Source organism: Coprinopsis cinerea, assembly GCF_000182895.1.
Source record: "Coprinopsis cinerea okayama7#130 chromosome 3 map unlocalized cont3.3, whole genome shotgun sequence".
NCBI classification, from domain to species: domain Eukaryota; kingdom Fungi; phylum Basidiomycota; class Agaricomycetes; order Agaricales; family Psathyrellaceae; genus Coprinopsis; species Coprinopsis cinerea.
Window position 1 is genome coordinate 1,801,116 of NW_003307542.1, and position 19,129 is coordinate 1,820,244.

Genomic DNA, 19,129 nt, shown 5'->3' on the forward strand with positions numbered 1-19,129 from the left:
AGACTTCCTTTCAGAGGGTCGCTCCGTTTGGACTATTTGTGGCTATTAATCTGGCGATCAGCCTAGGCAACTTCGTATAAAATCCATGTCTCCCATTTGTTCTCCTTCGTACTCTCCTTCCCTTTAATTATTAGCATCTCGATGATCGTTACCTCTATTCCACCAAAAGTACGCTCGTTGTCTCTCCGTTCCTCGAGTCATTAACCTAACCTTCACTTAGCATTCTTCGGTCCTCGTGATTGGTGGTGGTCCAGCAGGCGCGTACGCTGCTGCCGCCTTAGCTCGCGAGGGTATTGACGTCACCCTTCTCGAGGCGTCCAAATTTCCCCGGTACGGTTAACAACGTTTCAATGACTTGATTTCCTGTCTGACCGAGTTTTTACAGCTACCACATCGGGGAAAGCTTGATACCTTCCATTCGACACTACCTCAGATTCATTGGAGCCGAAGAAAAACTCGCTTCAATGGGTTTCGTCCGCAAGGTTAGTCTCCCATTAAGCCTTAAGGCAGACAACCAATCCTCGTATAGCCCGGGTCTGCTATAAAATTCAACCAATACAAGCGGGAAGGATGTAAGGTTTTCGTCTGTAGTGTTGCCGCCGTTGCTAAAGGATTGGCACAGATACCGATTTTGTCGCTCTTGGTCACCAGAACAATGCTTGGAACGTTGTAAGTGCGCCATTTCATCCCACCCGCGACCCGTTATCTTGTCGACCAGTCGTTAACGCATTCATTGCAGGTTCGTTCTGAATTCGACCTCATGCTGCTGAATCATGCTCGGTCCTGTGGAGTATCTGTCTATGAGCAAACGCGCGTCGAATCGGTCGAATTCTCCGCCATCGAGCCCGACCGCCCAGTATCGGTATCATGGACGCACACTCCTCCACCTCGCCCACCGTCACCTCCAGCCTCGCCTAGACGATCCCCCTTTTCCCGCTTTTGCTCGAGTTCCTCTGAAAGCCCTAGGCCTGACACTGAAGGACTTCAACGAATCAAGGGGTCAACTAGCTTCACTCATTTGATTGACGCGACGGGACGGGCTGGGCTGCTATCGACGCGATACCTCAAAAATAGGCATTACAACGCGTCGCTGAAGAACATCGCTGTCTGGGGGTATTGGAGTGACGTTGACACATATGGTCGAAACACGGATCGTGAAGGTGCACCTTGGTTTGAAGCTTTGACAGGTAAGAATAGCCCCACCTCTATCAGCACCAACTGATTGCTGATCTGCTGGTCCCTATTAGATGAATCGGGATGGGCTTGGTTCATTCCTTTGCACAATGGAACTACCTCTGTCGGTGTGGTAATGAACGAGAAACAATACAGTGCTCGTACGAAACGGCCCTCAGAGCCAACAACTCTCAACTCGGACCCGACAGCCAATGACGGTCCAGCCTCGTTGGAGTCCCGCTACCTATCAAGTCTTTCGCTTGCTCCCGGGGTCGTGAACTTAATCACACAATCGGGAACCCTGCAAAAAGGAAGCGTCAAAAGCGCAAGTGATTTCAGTTACTCGGCCAATTCATACGCAGGTCCTGGCTACCGGATAATTGGCGATGCTGGGGGTGAGCACCATCGAACTTCCCAATCTTCTTCTCGATGCTGAGCTCAGCTATCCAGCTTTTATCGACCCCTTTTTCTCGAGTGGGGTCCATTTAGCCATGACCTCTGCCTTGTCTGCGGCTGCTACGATCTGCGCCTCGCTTCGATGTCATTGCACGGAAACCGAAGCGGCGCTATGGCATACGCGGCGCGTAAGCACCAGTTACACTCGGTAAGTACCTGGATACCAGGTCTAGCCATGTCTTTGGAGCTAACGCTGTCTAAAGCTTCCAGATAGTGGTGCTGAGTGCCTACAAGCAGATTCGCTCGCAATCAGAGGGTATTCTGTCTGACATCGACGAGGATAACTACGATCGAGCATTCGCGCTTCTTCGTCCCGGTACGAATGACTCTCGTGTGCGCCCCAAGCCTGTGTGTACTGACAAGGCTCATTCAGTTATCCAGGGCGCATCAGATATGGGTGCTCGGCTGTCAGAGTCTGAACTTCAAAAATCCCTCGACTTTTGCGTCAACCTCTTCAACCCAACGTCCCCTGAACAGCATCGACAGATCGCTGAGAAGGCTGAGCTGGAGCACACCCTGCTGGACGTTTCGAAACCTCTCGTGCATCCCGCCGTTCTAGAACACGCAATCAAGTCAACTCAGCGGCGCCATAACGCCAAGGTCGTCACCACTACCATTGCTACGATTGACTCGGACCTTCCAAATGATTCTGGAGAAGAAGAGGACTCTGATACGGAGAGAACGGCCGAGACGAAGATGGTTCTCAACAAAATCAACGCACGTCGCGTTTTACACTCGGAATACTACATCAACAATCTCGAAGTGGAACCGCTCGAAGGGTCTGTTGTCATCTTGGAACGGGGGAAGCTTGGACTTAAAAAGACTACGCATTAGGGACATTCTTTGCTCTTGCCATGATTGCATTACTTCTCGCTTGTTTACATGGACACCATCTTTCTGTCGATGCCTTAGGCTCGAGATGCAGATTTAGACCGATTATTACTTCTGCTATCACTTCATATTGTTCTTGCTTTCGTTCCCGCACCTGATATCATCTGCTCTCTGTTTAATTGACATTCATAACTTCCCTGTAGCTATAGCGTTGTGCTGCGGTTCAATATTGCATTCACTTTCCACGCTAGTCTTTCCACATGACGACGGTAGCCTCGCAGATCGGAGGTGTAGCAGTGGCTGTATACATTGCAAAGCGAACAAAACCAATTGAGTACATGAGGGTCCAGAGACATTCCAAGTCGATAAGGATAATCGTGAATAGGGTCGTAAGTATTCATCGTCGTGAAGTCTGTGTCGAATCATAGCCATGAGAAACGGCAGTATAAAAAGTGTTTGCAGAAACATCAGATAAGTTATCAGAATCGGTCGATTGAACTCGTCGAAGAGCTGGAGGTGGCCTCAACCGATCTTGGCTGTCAGAACCAATCCTAGAAGCGGGGCCGGGTGGACTAGTATAGGGGTCCGTATTGAGGGAATGCCCACTGCTCCTCGGCGAATGTGCTGGGGTTGCAATGGATCGAGAATGGCGCTGACTTATGGGTCTGTTGCTATTGGGCGACAGCATCCCGCCAGAATCAGCGGGTGGTCTGCGAGCGCCTCGCACACGTGAAATGGGCGGAGATCTGGGTTCTGGGACCAAGCTGAGGGCGCTCTGTTCAGAGAAAGACGCAAAGGAAGCCGTAGATGGCGAAGGCGAGTCGAAAGGAGTTCGACTCGGAGGGCTGGGGGGAATGAATTGCACTCCCTCAGGTAGCGAAGGTAGGGAATCTGTATCCATGTCGCGAGACAGATGGTGCGCTGATTCCCGTCGATGAGATCGTCGTGGAGGCAAAGGGATGTAGTCCTTCGCTGGTGGGACAGGGGGTTGATCTGGGTTGAGGCTGGTTTGGGAATGAAGACCAATGATATCAGCGGTCCACGGAGTGTGCATTTCTGCCATGCTCCTGGACGGATGTACCACGTTCTCTAGCACCTGTAGCCGCTTATCTCCCGTCACTCCTTCTAGAGATGACGATGAGTCAAAGCGCCCACCTGTGAAAGTGGTGCTGGGAAGCCCTCGAGGCTGATGGAGGTGATGATCGCCCACAGACATTGAATATCCGCTATCTGTTTCCCGCGTTAGGTCGTTCATTGATCCCGCCTCGGACGGAGGAAAGAGGCGATTGAGAAGGCTGTCGGAGCGGTTGTTCGATGCAGGGATTGAAAGAAACTCGTGCGGCTGGCGCACACCCAGCTCCCTCATATCGTGATGATGCTCCCCGTCTGATCGTCGGTCTGGGTTGGAGTGGGGCGGAGGAGATGGCGGGGATGGCTGAGGCAGAAGCGCAGAGGAGGAATCGCCCCGTTGACGTCTTGGTCGGTAGGACCGTCTCCGTTCGCGATACGAAGACAACGGAGCAAGTACGTCGTTCTCTTGTCCTGAGGCATAATCGTTACCAGAGCTGGGTGTCTGACGTATGACTGGAACGGGAAGACCCGTTGGTCGTCGGAAGGAAGAAACTGGCGGAGGATCATTGAGATCGTGCTCTGTATCCTGAAGTAAACTTCGTTGCATTTCGCTATGCCGACGCGACCGGGTTGGCTTGGATTGTAGTCTCCGGGGCATAGAGGGAGTCAGAGAAGTATCGTTGGTATCATCTTCATGCCCGGTTTGGGAGATTCGATCATATAGATTGCGCCACCATGAACCCGACCGCCTTCGCTTGACTTGCTCCGTGCTTGGTTGCCCGCGCTCTGGCGGGACAGCGTCTTGAATGCCTTGGACTGAATCACCTTTGCGATAAAAAAGGCAAGTCAGCTCCAGCACAAGAAGTTGAAAGAGACGATTCACTTGAGTAGCCTCGATTCTGTAGTTCTTTCTCGATTTGCGCACTAAGACCTTCGCTCCTTTCCCGCCTGAAATAACCCAGGCCATAGCCATAGTCATCGCCTATACCCAGCCATTGCCTTTCGCCCCCCACTTCCACTTCGACCTGTTGATTAATTGTGATGTCCATGGGTTCACCAGGCCTTGGTTTCTGCATCTTCTTAGGAGCATTTGATTTCCTTGCCGCCTTCTGAGGGGGCACTGATGGTCGGGGCCTGCCAAAGGCCTCTTCGTAGTGGGCAGCTCTTCGAACGCCAAAGTCAGGAGTAGGCTCCCTTCCTCTCATCTTATCAAAGAGGTAGATACAGCCGATCCATATCTCACGGAACGTCTCCCGAAAGTCGAGAACATGTCCCAGCGACCGCAACCGCGGAGTCCTGTTCGGAGGGGAATCCTTGGATTCCGTATTGTAGTATGGACGATACGGCTTGTAAGTAAACGCTTTCACGTGGAGGAATGCAAATATCCTGAGCACTCGGGTCATCAATCGCAGGAACGAATAAAAGAAAGGTTTGAAAAGCCCTACATCATCTCGAAAGTCTCCAACAAAGCCCTTATGCCGATGTTGATGTCTTCTGCTGTCATGTATTTACCCTGGAGAGTCGTAAGAGGCTGCACAACCAAGGTAGAGGCGAGCACCTGCATCTTTGACAACGCCGACGAGACTGAGAAGTGACAAAAACGTCGCTTGCCAGAAGGTGAGAAAAACTGTGTTGCGGCAACCGTCAAACATCGGTTGGTTGAATTTGTGGGAGTAGCTACGCACCAACAGCTTTGACCGCGAAGAGCTTGAGAACAGGTCGATGAGGCTTGAGCTGTTTGTCGACTGGAAAGTACAGTTGCAATAGGCAGTACATAGCAATGGTTACTGAGACGGAGATGATGAGAACAATCTGCGTTGTTTGAGTTGAACAAGCTTGAGGAATCGAGAAAACCTAGAAGGGTGTAACGAACCCAGAGATGTCCCCAGCCAGGCGCCCACGACGATTCGCAGTACAGACCAACGTAGTCCAATATGACAGCGACAAGAGTGGCTCTGTAACAACGTCAATCCACGCTTTTTGACTCCCAGCAATGCAAAGTACGAACACAGGACGTATGACGCAGTATTGGAGAATGCCCCATTTCATGAGTTGCAAAAAGTATAGGCCGTCCTATGCATACCGCGAGGTGTTGAGACCTGGGCAGAGTACGTTATTGGAGAAACAGTACCTTTGGTTTCCACTTGACAAATCCCATTGGCCACATCCATTTCTGAAGCTTCTCGCCTCTCTGCAGGCGCGCGGCGTCATTGACCTGGGACAAACCAGCCTTGAGAAAAACCCTCTTCTGTTCTTCGGGGTCAGGCGACAGATAGTTAAGAAGCAGGTAAAAGAACGCCGTAAGGACGATAGCCTCGTATGCATCTCTAACAAGAATCAATGGGGTGGACTGGTTCTACGGCGCAGTCAGTAACGATGATTTCGTTGGGAGTTGGGGAATGGCATACCCAGAAGAGGAACGATGCAAAGCTGATTATAGCGTATATTGGAACAAGGAAGAGGAGCCGGACGATATCTGGGGCGTGTCGTGAGATTTTGCATGTCGTTGCGAAGAAAATGGCCGCTCGTACACCGCTGTTCTTTCTTCTACAGAGAACATGAGCCAACACGACTCTAAAACGAATGCGACAACGCACATTTGTATACCACTGAAGATGCTTGTCGATGAGCCAGAAGGACACTCCGGTCGCCACAGCCGCGAATGTACCAGAAATGATCCAACCAACCTGCGATCCGAGCGTCATTCAGGGTTCAGGGTCAGTGTGCGCTAAAATTAATTGGCTACGCACATGGTGGGCTGGTAGAAATATGCCAATTAATCAAGGAGATCGTCGTGCAGACGAGTGAGTGCATACCTTGGAAGACGGCGTCACCGTTTTGCCAGAATGAGGGAGGGTCCTCTGCACTGCGGTGCTTGTGACAAGTTGCTTCCGCCATGGCTGAGTACCACTCCAAGAGCTAGTCGAGTTTCTCGTCGTCGGTTTGTGTTGGTCGTCGTCGTCGTCTGGGGTGGCGTCGGAGATGGTGCTAGTGGTGGCCAGGATCAGAGGACATCTCTGGTGAAGGGCAACTGAGGAAGAAGCAAGCCAATGCAGGTCCACCAAATGGGCGTCACAGTACCGGATAAGGAAATTCCATCAATTTACCCTTGGCCGAAATGTTTGGCAGGAGTCATTTACCTTTGAATCCGGCCGCTGTTCCTCCTTCTTCACGAATTCACAGCGATCTAGCTCACATTCACTCACACACCGACTGTCTTCTGTGTTGAGCTAGAGACAGCCATTATTGTCGGCTGACGAAGACTGTTCATTTCCAGGGCAAGCCTCACGTCCAGGTTCCTGTACGTCCGTCCAGTTCTAATACTAATCAGTCGCAAACCAGGCTGACAGTGTTATTGGAAGGCTCGTTATAAAACAAGCGTTTATTGGGCAATTATTACGGCCTGACAGTGACGATCGAAGAATCCTGATTGGACGGACGATCTTGCAAATCCGAAATTCCTTATAATCCCCGGTCTCGTCCAGAAATCCGTTCCCAACTTCGCCTCGTCCCACATACGCATTCGATATGTCCGCAACCCAGTCGACCCTTCCCCCTCATCTTCAGGGCCAGCTCGATGTCTTGATGATAGACAACTTCGACTCTTTCACCTGGAATCTTTACCAACAACTGTGCCTCGCCGGGGCGAATGTCACCGTCATCCGCAACGATGCTATCGACGAATCCCAGCTGCCTTTGCTCAAGATAAAGCACTTGATCATCTCGCCGGGCCCTGGCCATCCTCAGACCGACTCTGGTATCTCGAGGGCCGCGATCAAATACTTCGAGGGCAAGGTCCCCATCTTTGGAGTGTGCATGGGTTTGGAGTGTGTTGTGGATGTCTATGGCGGTACAATTGCGTGAGTTTCTAATTTTAAGTCCCTCCCCTACCTCGCCTTCACGCAGGGCCGTCTTGCCTCAATAAATGACTTGCTTCTGTACGATTCGGGGCTAACTCCGAAATTTCAGTTACGCCGGAGAAATCATGCACGGCAAAGTCAGCAAGGTCAGACACGACAATCGGGGCTGCTTCAAGGGCATCCCTCAAGGAATCAAATCTATTCGATATCACTCTCTCAGTGCGGCGTTATCTACCCTTCCTGCCGAGCTCGCCGTTACTTCCGTTACCGAAGAGTCGGGGGTCATCATGGGCGTCCGACACCGGAAATATGCCATCGAAGCTGTCCAGTACCACCCCGAAAGCATCCTGAGTGAGGGCGGCGATGAACTCATCCGCAACTTTCTTTCACTTCGGGGCGGTACTTGGGAGGTCAACCCCGAAGCACAGGTTCTTGACCAGTCCCTCCCTCCGTTCCCCATCGAAAACCTCCCAAGAGAAATCTCTTCCAACCCCGCTGCGGCAAAGAAGGTCCCTTCCATCCTCGACAAGATCTATGCTCAACGTCTCAACGACGTTGCCCTTGCGCAGCGGACACCTGGCACCACATTGGCCGATCTCGAGACCCTTTACGCTCTCAACGTCGCCCCTCCTCTTATCTCATTCACCGAGCGTATCAAGTCGGAAACTGGTCGACCCTCCCTCTTTGCCGAAATCAAACGTGCCTCCCCTTCCAAGGGCCCTATATCCGTGGCAACCTCTCCAGCAACCCAGGCTCTGACTTATGCATTGTCAGGAGCTGCCGTCATCTCCGTATTGACAGAGCCCAAGTGGTTCCTGGGATCGTTGCAGGACATGTTGCACGCACGTAACAGTGTTGCCCACCTGCCCAATAGGCCAGCTATCCTGCGCAAGGACTTCATCCTCAGTCGATACCAGATCCTCGAAGCTCGCATCTGGGGTGCCGATACTGTATTGCTAATCGTCAGCATGCTTCCTGAAGGGCTCCTCAGAGACCTTTATGCCTACTCACTCGAGTTGGGTATGGAGCCCCTCGTCGAGGTCAACAATGCAAAGGAAATGGAGATCGCCCTTTCCCTTGGCTCAAAGGTCATCGGCGTCAACAACCGCAACCTCCACGATTTCCAAGTCGACATGAACACCACAAGCAGATTGGCGGACATGACCAAGGGCCACGATGTCACCCTCTGTGCACTCAGTGGCATCTCTGGTCCCGAAGATGTCAACCGCTATGCATCTGAAGGTGTTGGCGCCGTTCTCATTGGTGAGAGTCTTATGAGGGCTGAAGACCCTTCCGCCTTCATTCGCGACCTCTTCTCCCTTCCCGAAGCTCCGGTTCAACCACCAAAATGGCGCTCCCGTCTCCCTTTGGTCAAGATCTGCGGCGTTCGTTCCAAGGACGAGGCTGTCGCGATCGCCACTGCCGGTGCAGACATGATCGGGTTGATGTTCGTTGAAAAGTCGAAGAGGCGGGTTGACTGGGACACCGCGAAGGAGATCTCCAAAGCCATCCGCGAACTTCGATTCGACGCTCCTCCTGCTGTGTCCGAAGAGACCCCCGACACTCCCAACACCCCCTGGTTAACCTCTCACGCCAACCGACTCTCCGAATCCAGCCCTAACTCCCGCCCTCGACTCGTCGGTGTCTTCCAGGATGCCCCCCTTTCGCAGATCTTGAAGACTGTTGCTGAGATCCAACTCGATATGGTTCAGCTGCACGGTTCGGAACCTATCGAATGGGCTCAGCAGATACCGGTGCCCGTCATCCGCGTCTTCCATGTCACCGCTGATGGCAAGGGTCTCGAGGGTATCACTCGCCCAGGTGCTCACCAATTCGTCCTCCTGGACAGCGTCCGCGATGATGGATCTGGCATGAGTGGTGGGAGTGGAAAGGTCGTTGACTTGGACCTTGCCAAGCGGGTCGTCGCGGCTGGCGAGATCAACGTCGGGGGAACCGCTGCCTATGCTGGCGCTGGGAAGGAAGCTGGCGACGAAGAAGAGAACGGACAGGTGAAGACTTCCAAACAAGCATCCGTCAACTATCCCTTGCCTATCATCCTGGCTGGCGGGTTGACTGCCAGCAACGTCGCTGCTGCCATCTCGAAGGTTCAACCCTGGGCTGTGGATGTCAGTGGAGGTGTTGAGAATGCCACTCAGGGCGGGAAGGACCTCTCCAAGGTACAGGCTTTCATCGACGCCGCCAAGGGTTTAACCAACTCTGATGAGGAGGATGCTACCGATGGCATCGCTGCCTAAAGGCGCGTGGAATCATTAGCACTTACTCGCGTAGATTAAAATATTGAAAGTGCTTTGTCTGTGTGTGATAGTAGTATACCTATAATATGGGATTTTTCACGGCCGAGAATTTGGGAGAAGCATCATCTCTATTGTACACAGTAGTAACCAAGGGTATCCGGCCTCGGTATTCGTAGCAAATGTCATCCATATCCCATATCCAATCCATTATAATCATCAGCAACAATCTTGCGGGAGGGGAGAGGTGTTGTTTAGAGTTATACAGCAATGTTCACGTATATCCTTTGCAGATTGATTCGGTTCGCAAAGCAATGAAAGGATCGATAAGATCGATCATTTCTTGGAGATATGAGTGCTAGCAAGCTCGCGTTCGAGCTCTGCACTGGGGTCATCCATAATAGGGCTCGGAGCACGGGGAGCGTTGGTGGTGTAATTGGACGTATGGCCAGGGTGAGGACCGAATTCCTTGACGGGGGAGCTGATAATCTCGTCTCGAGACGGAATACCTAGGTTGTCCGAGTCCTTGGTACTGCGATGATTTTGTGCAGAACCACGCGCTTGCGCCCGAACTTCCGCGCGGAAGTTGTTGACCTCCTCAACAATCAGTCGTTTCATTCCCTCGATACTATCCTCTTCTTCGAAACTGAAGTCGAAGATCTGAAGGGCGTGATGAGTCGCGTAGCTCGACGGAGTAAAAGGTGGGATACGTACAGAGTCGCAATTGGGTTCATCAGCAGGATCGTGCCATACGGCGAGATAAGGGTGATTGAGAGCTTCCTCGCAGCTGATACGTCGAGCAGGGTCAAAGCAGAGCATGCGTGAAAGCAGATCAATGGCGAGTGGATTGGCCTGGGGGAAGAGCGTAGAGAACGAGATCCTTGGTCGGATTGGCAAGGAACGAATGTAATCTTGGGCCTTTATGCGAACGTATTAGAGGAATCGAGACGAGATCATTGAGGGTAACTCACTCTGGGAGATCCGACTCGGCGGAGGGTGTCTTCAGAAGGGGTGCCAAGGTAGTGGAGGATTTGATTCAGCTGGTCGACATAGCTGACTTTGTGTCAAAGGCAGATCGGAGTGAGTGTCATAGGAACTTGCTTACTCTCTACCCTTGAAGATGGGCCGTCCACCGAGTAGCTCGGCCAAGATACAACCGACAGACCAAACATCAATAGCAGTTGACTACAATCTTGATGAATGTCCCACCAATCTTCGGAAGGAAAAGGCTGCTTACATAGTTGGCGAAGCTCAACATGATTTCTGGCGCGCGATACCACCTAGTGGCCACGTATTCTGTCATAAATCCTTGGTTTCCTGCTGCACGCGACGTGCCGCTTCCCGGGGTATATCCTCTAGCGAGACCAAAATCACAGATCTTGAGTTCGCAGTCGGCGTTCACGAGAAGGTTGCCTGGCTTGAGATCGCGGTGAAGGACATTGGCGGAATGGATATATTTCAGGCCACAAAGGGTTTGGTAAATGAAAGATTGGAAATGGGCGTCCGTCAAGGGCTGGCCTGAACGAATCTAACCAAAAACAGTTGAACGGCGGGGAGTACGGGAACCGAAGACTGTTTGACCTACAATAGCGTGGAGATCAGCCTCCATCAGCTCTTCCTGGAGGGACCGTTCAGTACACTGTGGATTTGAACAGGCGGTCAAGTGAACGCACGTAGAGGTAGACCTCGTCGAAGTTGCCATTGGGCTGGAATACGATGTCCATGTCGTAGAGGCAGGTGATCTGGTCTTTTCATCAGCGATGGGACTCGGTCAAAGCCAAAGGACCAAAGGCTCACGTTCTTGTGACCTCGGAAGTGGTGCAGCAGTCTATCTCGCCTTCATCACAAAGCTGTTCGTATCCACAATTACAGGCGACACTGACCTGATCTCTCGCAAGCATCGTTTGGTGAGGATGCGCTATTTCCAAGCAAAGTGGGTTTAATGTCTATCTTAATCCTACACGCAGCAAGCTTGAGATACCTTGGTGTTGATATTGGTGATCTTCTTGATAGCGCAACCTTCACCCGTCTGACGATGTCTGGCCGCTACGACGCAGCCATAAGCACCCTGGCCCAATTCCTTTACGAATTCGTATTGAGCATCGACACAGAAGACAGAGTTGAGAGCGGTAAAGGATCTTCTTTGCATTTCTCTCTTGATTTCAGGCGATTTCCTGGAGATAAACGCGCCGATGGCTAGATAGTTTGCTGGAGGTGGTTGGGCTCTTAATTGGGCGGGCTTAAGTCCCGATTAGGCACTGCCATCGGTTTTGTCAGCGCGTGTCAAATAGGGGCAAACACGGTGCACCGCTTTGAGCTTCACGGATCCGGGATCCTGCATCAACGGACGCTTTTTGCTTCAATGCTTCTGCAATTTGCAAATTCTCAAATGCGTCGTCACCTTGTCAGTTTGGCGCCCCTGTTCGCGTTTTGGTCGACAGTGCTAGTCTACCGCTCCTTCAAAGCCGTTCTCATCCGCTGGACCTCGACATCGTGCCCATTCAAGGATCATTTTCGACCGCCACTTTCTTGGCACCACCACGTTTACACCACACCCCAACCGATGAAGTTGGACACCGATACAGGCCATCCTCCAATCCAGGAAGAGGAAAATGGTCATTGCCCCCGGGTCTCCATGAAGGATTCTCTCGAATGAAGGTTTGCGGGCATTTGAGGCCGCTCAACCGACAGGTTGGGTGCAAAGCTGTGCGCTCGCTGCGCATTGCCCATGGCCGCCACCCGCAACCCAATTTGTCGGCCGCGAGACGCCTAGCCAAGAATAACAGAGAACCGCCATACCCGCTTCTGTACCATGGTCTGAGCTAAGAGCCGTATTGGCTACGTTCGGATTTACCGGCGCGCCTTGGCTTGGATGGGCGCTGATGTTGGATCCAATGAATATGGCAAAGGTAGCGTTGCACATACCCTGCAGGTATATATCTTTTCTCCACCGGCTGTGGGGTGTGGGACCAACGTGGTGACGTTTGAAGAGAACGACCCGCTGACCATTAGCCGTAATCGATCGCGAATTGGGATTCACGGCCTGTGGGGGCACAGCCGATCTCTCCAGGGCAGTGTCTTGGAGATTGCCATCCCTGATTCCGATAGGTTATATAAGGAGGGCAACGGATGCCTCGTTTTCTTCACCCTCCTCCCAGGTTCCTGTTCCTTTCCATCGTTCGTTCAAGGGAGACATGGCCGCCAAATTCTGTTGCTGCTTGCCTTTGCGATTGGGCGTATTCATCTTCACGCTCTTCCAGTTCCTGGTTAATGGAGCTTCAGCCGCATTTCTGTGGTTCGTTCTTTTCTCTCCGGATACAGTTGACCAATGTAAGGACCTTTCCTCCAATATCAGCAAGCTCAGAGTCCAATCGTTAATTTACAGGGCATGCCTTGGCCGAATACGCAAGAATCGCGGTCATTGTAATCGCGGCCGTGTACAGTTTCGTTTCACTCACCGGTCTTCTTGGGTAACTTCCTCTCTGTTTTCAGCGGGCTGAACCTCATATTGACATCACCGAAAGCTTCTTGGGCGCTCTCTTCAGGAAGAATGGATTGGTGAAAACCTACTACGCCGTCCTCTGGATCGAGTGGCTCTTCCAGATCGGCAGCGGTATCTGGTTCACTGTTACCTTCTTCAGGGCAAGACGCCGTGCCGACGACGATGACTGCGATGATATCTTCCCTGACGAGGACTTCGACTTCTGTGAAGGTTTGGAGAACCTGCAGAAAGTGCACCCTGCATGGGTTATCGCCCCCCTCGTGGTGTCCACGCTTATCACTGCATGTAAGTTATCGATTGCCACATATCGATGGATTCAAATCTGACCATGCGTCTCTAGACGTGATCTATGTCACCCACCACTACATCAAGCGCCTCAAGGAACAGAAAGAAAGCAAGAACTACCTGCGGTCGAACCCTGCTTACGTTCCTGTCCAGCAAAAGGGTGACGAAGGCCTCCCCTTGACTCAACCACAGATGACCTACCCTTACACTGATGGTAGCAACTCGTTTGGCTCCAACAAGCCAGCGACAAACACTGCCTACGATCCTGTCCCCGTCAAAACGACTGTCTAAATGGCTGTAGTTTGCAGTGAATTCTCGCTTTCTTCGCAACTTATACCATGCATACTTGGACTTGTTATCGGACACTGTAGTGTACATTTTTGTTTTATCTAGCATCAAATTACTGTCTTCTATCATGTTGAACGCAAACGAGCGCCCGAGTGAAGCCCGCGTTTCATGGAGACGGCTTTGTAACGGCTGTGAGCGGAGTTGCAAGTTTGTTTTTGCTTGGCAGCCGCTGTGACCTGTGCCTTGGTCGTTACCGGGGTCGGATATATTTCTGAACGCTACGCATGAACATCTAACCACCGACGCTGCAGCGCAGGCCGTTGGGACTCTTTTCCAACCATGACCGACGACTTTCTGCGGCTCGTCTCGCAGGCGAATCCCGCAGCCAGACAATACCAACCCGCCAATAACGGATACCCGCCTTCCCAATCGACAGCAGCGTATAACGACCAGTCTCCCCAACTTATGGATCCATTCTTTGACGATGACGACGACAACGTTCCTGACTCTGCTTTTGGGGCCAATAACACAGCAATGGAGTCACAGGGGAGTGGGATGCCTCTAGCAAAGTCGGCCGCAGCACCAGCAGGGCATTCAAAAGTTACTCTGGGTGACGGAGTTCCTCAAGGGTGGACTTTCGACGACGACGACTTGCCGGCCAATAACAGCCGACCGTTCGCTGGATCTGACCACTTTCCGGGCCCTCAGAAACCTCCACCGAAGCGCTCACCATTACAATCCATCAAGTCACGCAAGTGGAAATGGCCCTGGGAGAAGGAGAAGGTCCTGACCGGAGAGAGGATTATTGCCCTCAACAACAGTGCGGCCAACAGCGAATACTGCTCCAACTTTGTATCGACAAGCAAATATAATCTTGTCACCTTCTTGCCCAAGTTCCTCTTCGGTCTGTTGCCCAACAAATCATTCGCATTTATGAAGCTAATCCAATTCCAGAGCAATTCTCGAAATACGCCAACTTGTTCTTCTTATTCACCGCTTGCATCCAACAAATCCCTGGAGTTTCCCCCACGAATCGATACACTACCATTGCACCGCTTGCTGTTGTGCTTCTTGCATCTGCTTTCAAGGAGGTTCAAGAGGATCTGGTACGTTTGATGTGCTTCTGCTGCGTATAGCGGTGCTTATACCTGGCTCCAGAAACGACATCAATCCGATAGCGAGCTTAATTCAAGGAAAGCCAAAGTGTTAACGCCAGAAGGAACCTTTGCGGAGAAGAAATGGAAGGATATCCAAGTTGGCGACGTGATTCGGATGGAAAGCGATGACTTTATTCCGGCTGATGTGGTGGTCATTAGTACGAGCGAACCAGAGGGTCTATGCTACATCGAAACGTCAAACCTTGACGGGTATGTCCTATCGCCCAGTTCCTCTTCGCATCTAACGCTTGAATTCAGTGAAACGAACTTGAAGATCAAACAAGCCTCGCCACATACTTCTTCCTTCACGTCTCCCGCGCTGGTCAACACCCTTCATGGCTCATTGCGTTCAGAACAGCCAAACAACTCTCTTTACACGTATGAAGGCACACTCGAATTGATCACCGATCGCGGAGTTCCTAAGCAAGTACCACTGGGGCCTGACCAAATTCTGCTACGAGGTGCTCAGATACGAAATACCCCCTGGGTTTATGGTTTAACTATCTTTACGGGTCACGAAACTAAGTTGATGCGGAACGCAACGTGAGTCTCATTGATCGCAGTAGAAGATTGTCTGACAAGGCTTTAGTGCTGCCCCAATCAAGAGGACAGCGGTCGAGCGTCAAGTCAACATTCAGATTGTTTTCTTGTTTATCCTATTGTTGGCGCTTTCTGTTGGTTCCACCATCGGCAGCAGCATTCGGTCATGGTTCTTTGCGAGTTCACAGTGGTACCTATCAGAAACGACCACACTGTCTGGAAGAGGTGCGCATTTTGTTTTGTAGGCTCTGTGCCCCGTTGCTCATCACCCTTTCTTCACAGCCAAGGGCTTCATTGAAGGTCACACAAACTCACTACTGCCACGATTCGTACTGACGACTCTGCAGACATTCTCACGTTTATCATCTTGTACAACAACTTGATTCCCATCTCGCTCATCGTCACCATGGAAGTGGTCAAGTTCCAACAAGCGCAGTTCATCAACTGGGATTTGGACATGTACTACGCCAAGACGGACACGCCGGCACTCTGCAGAACTTCATCTCTCGTCGAGGAGCTTGGTCAGATCGAATACGTATTCAGCGATAAGACTGGAACTCTCACTTGTAACGAAATGGAGTTCCAGTGCTGTAGTATTGCCGGAACTGCCTATGCCAGTACCGTGGACGAATCGAAGCGAGAAGATGTCGATGGCAAGGGCGGCTGGCGGACCTTTGCCCAGATGCGACTGATTCTTGAAGAAGATGCGAATCCCTTCGTCGATGTCCCTTCGACATCATCTTCTCCGGACTCTGGTGCTGAAAAGGAAGTTATTCGGGAGTTCTTGACCCTACTTGCGGTTTGCCATACTGTTATTCCTGAGATGAAGGGCGAGAAGATGGTGTATCAGGCGAGTAGCCCCGATGAGGCTGCTTTGGTGGCCGGAGCAGAGCTCCTTGGATTCAAGTTCCATGTACGTCGTTTTGGCCAGGCCTTTCCTTTCTGGCATCGATTGACATTTTGATAGACGCGCAAACCTAAATCCGTCTTCGTGGACATCCTCGGCCAGACACAAGAATTCGAGATCTTGAACGTCTGCGAGTTCAATTCGTCCCGGAAGCGGATGTCGACGGTTATTAGGACACCGGATGGCAAGATCAAGCTTTACACCAAGGGCGCTGATACCGTTATTTTGGAACGGCTGTCGAAGCACCAGCCATTTACGGAGAAGACTCTGGGCCACCTCGAGGTTCGTTCTCGCCCACGATGAGGAAAGTGACCTATGTCGTTTCTAATCACCAGGTATTCTACAGGACTATGCAACGGAGGGACTTCGAACACTCTGTATCGCCTATCGTGACATCCCAGAGCAAGAATATCGCCAGTGGGCCGCGATCTACGATCAGGCTGCTGCTACCATTAATGGTCGAGGAGAGGCTCTGGATTCTGCTGCTGAACTCATCGAGAAGGATCTTTTCCTCCTTGGAGCCACCGCCATCGAGGACAAGTTGCAAGATGGTGTCCCCGATACTATTCACACGTTGCAAATGGCAGGCATCAAGGTGAGATTATTCTGCCTTTGGAGATTGAAAATGCCAATGGAATTCGACAGGTTTGGGTTCTTACTGGAGACAGACAAGAAACTGCGATCAACATTGGAATGTCGTGCCGACTGATTTCCGAGTCTATGAATATTGTAAGCATTACGCACACCCCCCGACGGGCTCGAATAACCGTGCTGTATAGGTCACTGTCAACGAAGAGACTGCGCAGGAAACGGCAGAATTCCTCACGAAACGGTTGTCAGCCATCAAGAATCAGCGTAGTTCGGGTGAATTGGAAGACCTGGCTCTCGTTATCGGTACGAATTACTGTACTCGGAGCTGGGTGTCAGGGTGTAACTGACATTGATTGCGGCAGACGGCAAGAGCTTGGGCTTTGCGCTAGAGAAAGAACTCTCAAAGACGTTCTTGGAACTCGCAATCCTGTGTAAAGCTGTCATCTGCTGTAAGTTTATCTTTCCCTGATTGATGCGAGTTGTTTAACTGATCACATTGCAAACATGACACTAGGTCGAGTATCTCCTCTTCAAAAGGCCTTGGTCGTTAAGCTCGTGAAGAAGAATCAAAAATCAATCCTTTTGGCGATTGGAGATGGCGCAAATGATGTCAGTATGATCCAAGCTGCTCATGTCGGCGTTGGCATTTCGGGTGTCGAGGTATGGTGATCGTATTGAACATCCTGTCTATTGGCGTGGTGTTGAGCTGTTCGTTACCGTTCTAGGGTTTGCAAGCTGCTCGTTCAGCTGATGTGGCCATTTCTCAGTTCCGGTTCCTCAAGAAGTTGCTTCTTGTTCACGGGGCCTGGAGCTATAGGCGGTTGTCCAAATTGATTCTCTGTAGGTCCCTCGTATGACTGGAGGGAATCATGTGCTGACAGAACGATGTAGTCTCGTTCTACAAGAACATTGTGTTGTACATGACCCAGTTTTGGGTAAGTCTTCAGACCCCTGTTTCGTACGGCGGCTGAACCGCTTCCGTTTCAGTATTCCTTCTTCAACAATTTCTCCGGACAAATCGCCTACGAGTCATGGACGCTTTCACTTTACAACGTCGTCTTCACAGTCCTACCGCCATTCGTCATCGGCATGTTCGATCAATTCGTGTCGGCTCGAATCCTAGACCGGTATCCGCAATTGTACATTCTCGGCCAGAAGAACGAATTCTTCACCAAGACTGCATTCTGGATGTGGATTGCCAATGCCTTGTATCACAGTCTGGTAAGCGGGACAACCTTGCAAGACTCGTTCTTTATGCTCATGTCCATTATTAGATTCTATTCGGGTTCTCTGTCATTCTCTTCTGGGGTGACTTGAAGCTTGCAAATGGATTGGATAGCGGGCATTGGTTCTGGGGCACGGCCTTGTATTTGGCTGTCCTTCTTACGGTTCTGGGTAAAGCCGCACTGATATCGGATATTTGGACGAAGTACACGGTGGCCGGTGAGTCCTTCGTGCAAGGAGAATGTTTCCCAAAATTGAACCGCGCTTGTCCTAGCCATTCCGGGATCCTTCATCTTCACGATGGCGTTCCTCCCCGTCTATGCCATCGTTGCGCCCGCCATTGGGTTCTCGACTGAGTACATTGGGCTCGTTCCGCGGTTATGGGGCGACGGTGTCTTCTACTTGATGATCCTGCTGGTCCCGCTGGTTTGCCTCGTCAGGGACTTTGCGTGGAAATAGTACGTCTTCGAAGCTTCCTCTCCCATTTGATAATGGGCTAATCAACGATTAACCTTTCAGCTATCGAAGAACATACATGCCATCATCATACCATATCGCTCAGGAGCTGCAGAAGTACAACATCCCTGATTACCGACCACGACAAGAACAGTGCGTCTTTCGTGTTGCCTCGTGTTTGGGTAGCCAGGAACTGACTATTTGATCCAGGTTCCAGAAAGCGATCAAGAAAGTTCGTGCAACACAACGAATGCGGAAGAACCGTGGATTCGCGTTCAGTCAGACAGAAAATGCACGACAAGATCAGGCCAAAATCATTCGAGCCTACGACACATCGAAAGCAGATGCACGGCCATCGGGTTACTAGAGTGACTTTTTTTACAATTATTCCCTCACCTCTGTTCAGCGCTAGCGTAGCCGGACAGTGTATTTCTAATGGCATGCACATATCTTAATTATCTCGAGTTCAGGTACAGTATTGGGACAATAGAGCTTTGGATATTTCTTTAATTGTCGAAGATTCTTGGCCTGTCGAT

At 51.2% G+C, this 19,129-nt stretch overlaps 6 protein-coding genes across 6 annotated transcripts; 4 read left to right on the plus strand and 2 right to left on the minus strand.

The window, feature by feature from the left end:
• Positions 1 to 141: 141 nt before the first annotated feature.
• Positions 142 to 2,463, plus strand: CC1G_02004 (FAD binding domain-containing protein; the record flags this gene model as incomplete). The annotated part of the gene is made up of 9 exons (XM_001830316.2): positions 142 to 168; positions 221 to 330; positions 386 to 482; positions 530 to 572; positions 623 to 669; positions 740 to 1,187; positions 1,248 to 1,568; positions 1,624 to 1,777; positions 1,833 to 2,463. 9 exons carry the CDS (start codon positions 142 to 144, stop codon positions 2,461 to 2,463), a joined length of 1,878 nt encoding a protein of 625 aa, XP_001830368.2.
• A 394-nt stretch (positions 2,464 to 2,857) lies between these two features.
• CC1G_02005 (hypothetical protein) lies at positions 2,858 to 6,544 on the minus strand (the record flags this gene model as incomplete). The annotated part of the gene is made up of 12 exons (XM_001830317.2): positions 6,348 to 6,544; positions 6,282 to 6,289; positions 6,129 to 6,218; positions 6,063 to 6,078; positions 5,940 to 6,007; positions 5,663 to 5,887; positions 5,540 to 5,604; positions 5,405 to 5,486; positions 5,217 to 5,343; positions 4,977 to 5,115; positions 4,415 to 4,917; positions 2,858 to 4,356 (listed from the first exon to the last, which is right to left on the minus strand). The coding sequence occupies exons 1-12, from the start codon at positions 6,427 to 6,429 to the stop codon at positions 2,858 to 2,860; spliced, it is 2,904 nt and encodes a 967-aa protein (XP_001830369.2). The 5' UTR covers positions 6,430 to 6,544.
• A 515-nt stretch (positions 6,545 to 7,059) lies between these two features.
• CC1G_02006 (anthranilate synthase) lies at positions 7,060 to 9,646 on the plus strand (the record flags this gene model as incomplete). The annotated part of the gene is made up of 2 exons (XM_001830318.1): positions 7,060 to 7,391; positions 7,501 to 9,646. The coding sequence occupies 2 exons, from the start codon at positions 7,060 to 7,062 to the stop codon at positions 9,644 to 9,646; spliced, it is 2,478 nt and encodes an 825-aa protein (XP_001830370.1).
• Positions 9,647 to 9,979: 333 nt separating this feature from the next.
• CC1G_02007 (CMGC/MAPK/ERK protein kinase) lies at positions 9,980 to 11,874 on the minus strand (the record flags this gene model as incomplete). Its single annotated transcript, XM_001830319.2, has 10 exons — positions 11,625 to 11,874; positions 11,527 to 11,561; positions 11,441 to 11,471; positions 11,317 to 11,385; positions 11,229 to 11,261; positions 10,881 to 11,171; positions 10,749 to 10,828; positions 10,615 to 10,696; positions 10,358 to 10,561; positions 9,980 to 10,303 (listed from the first exon to the last, which is right to left on the minus strand). The coding sequence occupies exons 1-10, from the start codon at positions 11,790 to 11,792 to the stop codon at positions 9,980 to 9,982; spliced, it is 1,317 nt and encodes a 438-aa protein (XP_001830371.2). The 5' UTR covers positions 11,793 to 11,874.
• A 928-nt stretch (positions 11,875 to 12,802) lies between these two features.
• Positions 12,803 to 13,856, plus strand: CC1G_02008 (hypothetical protein). The gene is made up of 4 exons (XM_001830320.2): positions 12,803 to 12,973; positions 13,029 to 13,113; positions 13,168 to 13,430; positions 13,486 to 13,856. Exons 1-4 carry the CDS (start codon positions 12,838 to 12,840, stop codon positions 13,719 to 13,721), a joined length of 720 nt encoding a protein of 239 aa, XP_001830372.1. The 5' UTR covers positions 12,803 to 12,837; the 3' UTR covers positions 13,722 to 13,856.
• Positions 13,857 to 14,057: 201 nt separating this feature from the next.
• Positions 14,058 to 19,096, plus strand: CC1G_02009 (calcium transporting ATPase; the record flags this gene model as incomplete). Its single annotated transcript, XM_001830321.2, has 20 exons — positions 14,058 to 14,622; positions 14,673 to 14,824; positions 14,877 to 15,085; positions 15,134 to 15,418; positions 15,465 to 15,640; positions 15,698 to 15,715; positions 15,763 to 16,328; positions 16,383 to 16,604; positions 16,669 to 16,917; positions 16,968 to 17,051; positions 17,102 to 17,216; positions 17,276 to 17,362; positions 17,428 to 17,573; positions 17,639 to 17,753; positions 17,805 to 17,848; positions 17,901 to 18,134; positions 18,188 to 18,356; positions 18,412 to 18,595; positions 18,657 to 18,746; positions 18,804 to 19,096. 20 exons carry the CDS (start codon positions 14,058 to 14,060, stop codon positions 18,958 to 18,960), a joined length of 3,867 nt encoding a protein of 1,288 aa, XP_001830373.2. The 3' UTR covers positions 18,961 to 19,096.
• Positions 19,097 to 19,129: the final 33 nt, after the last annotated feature.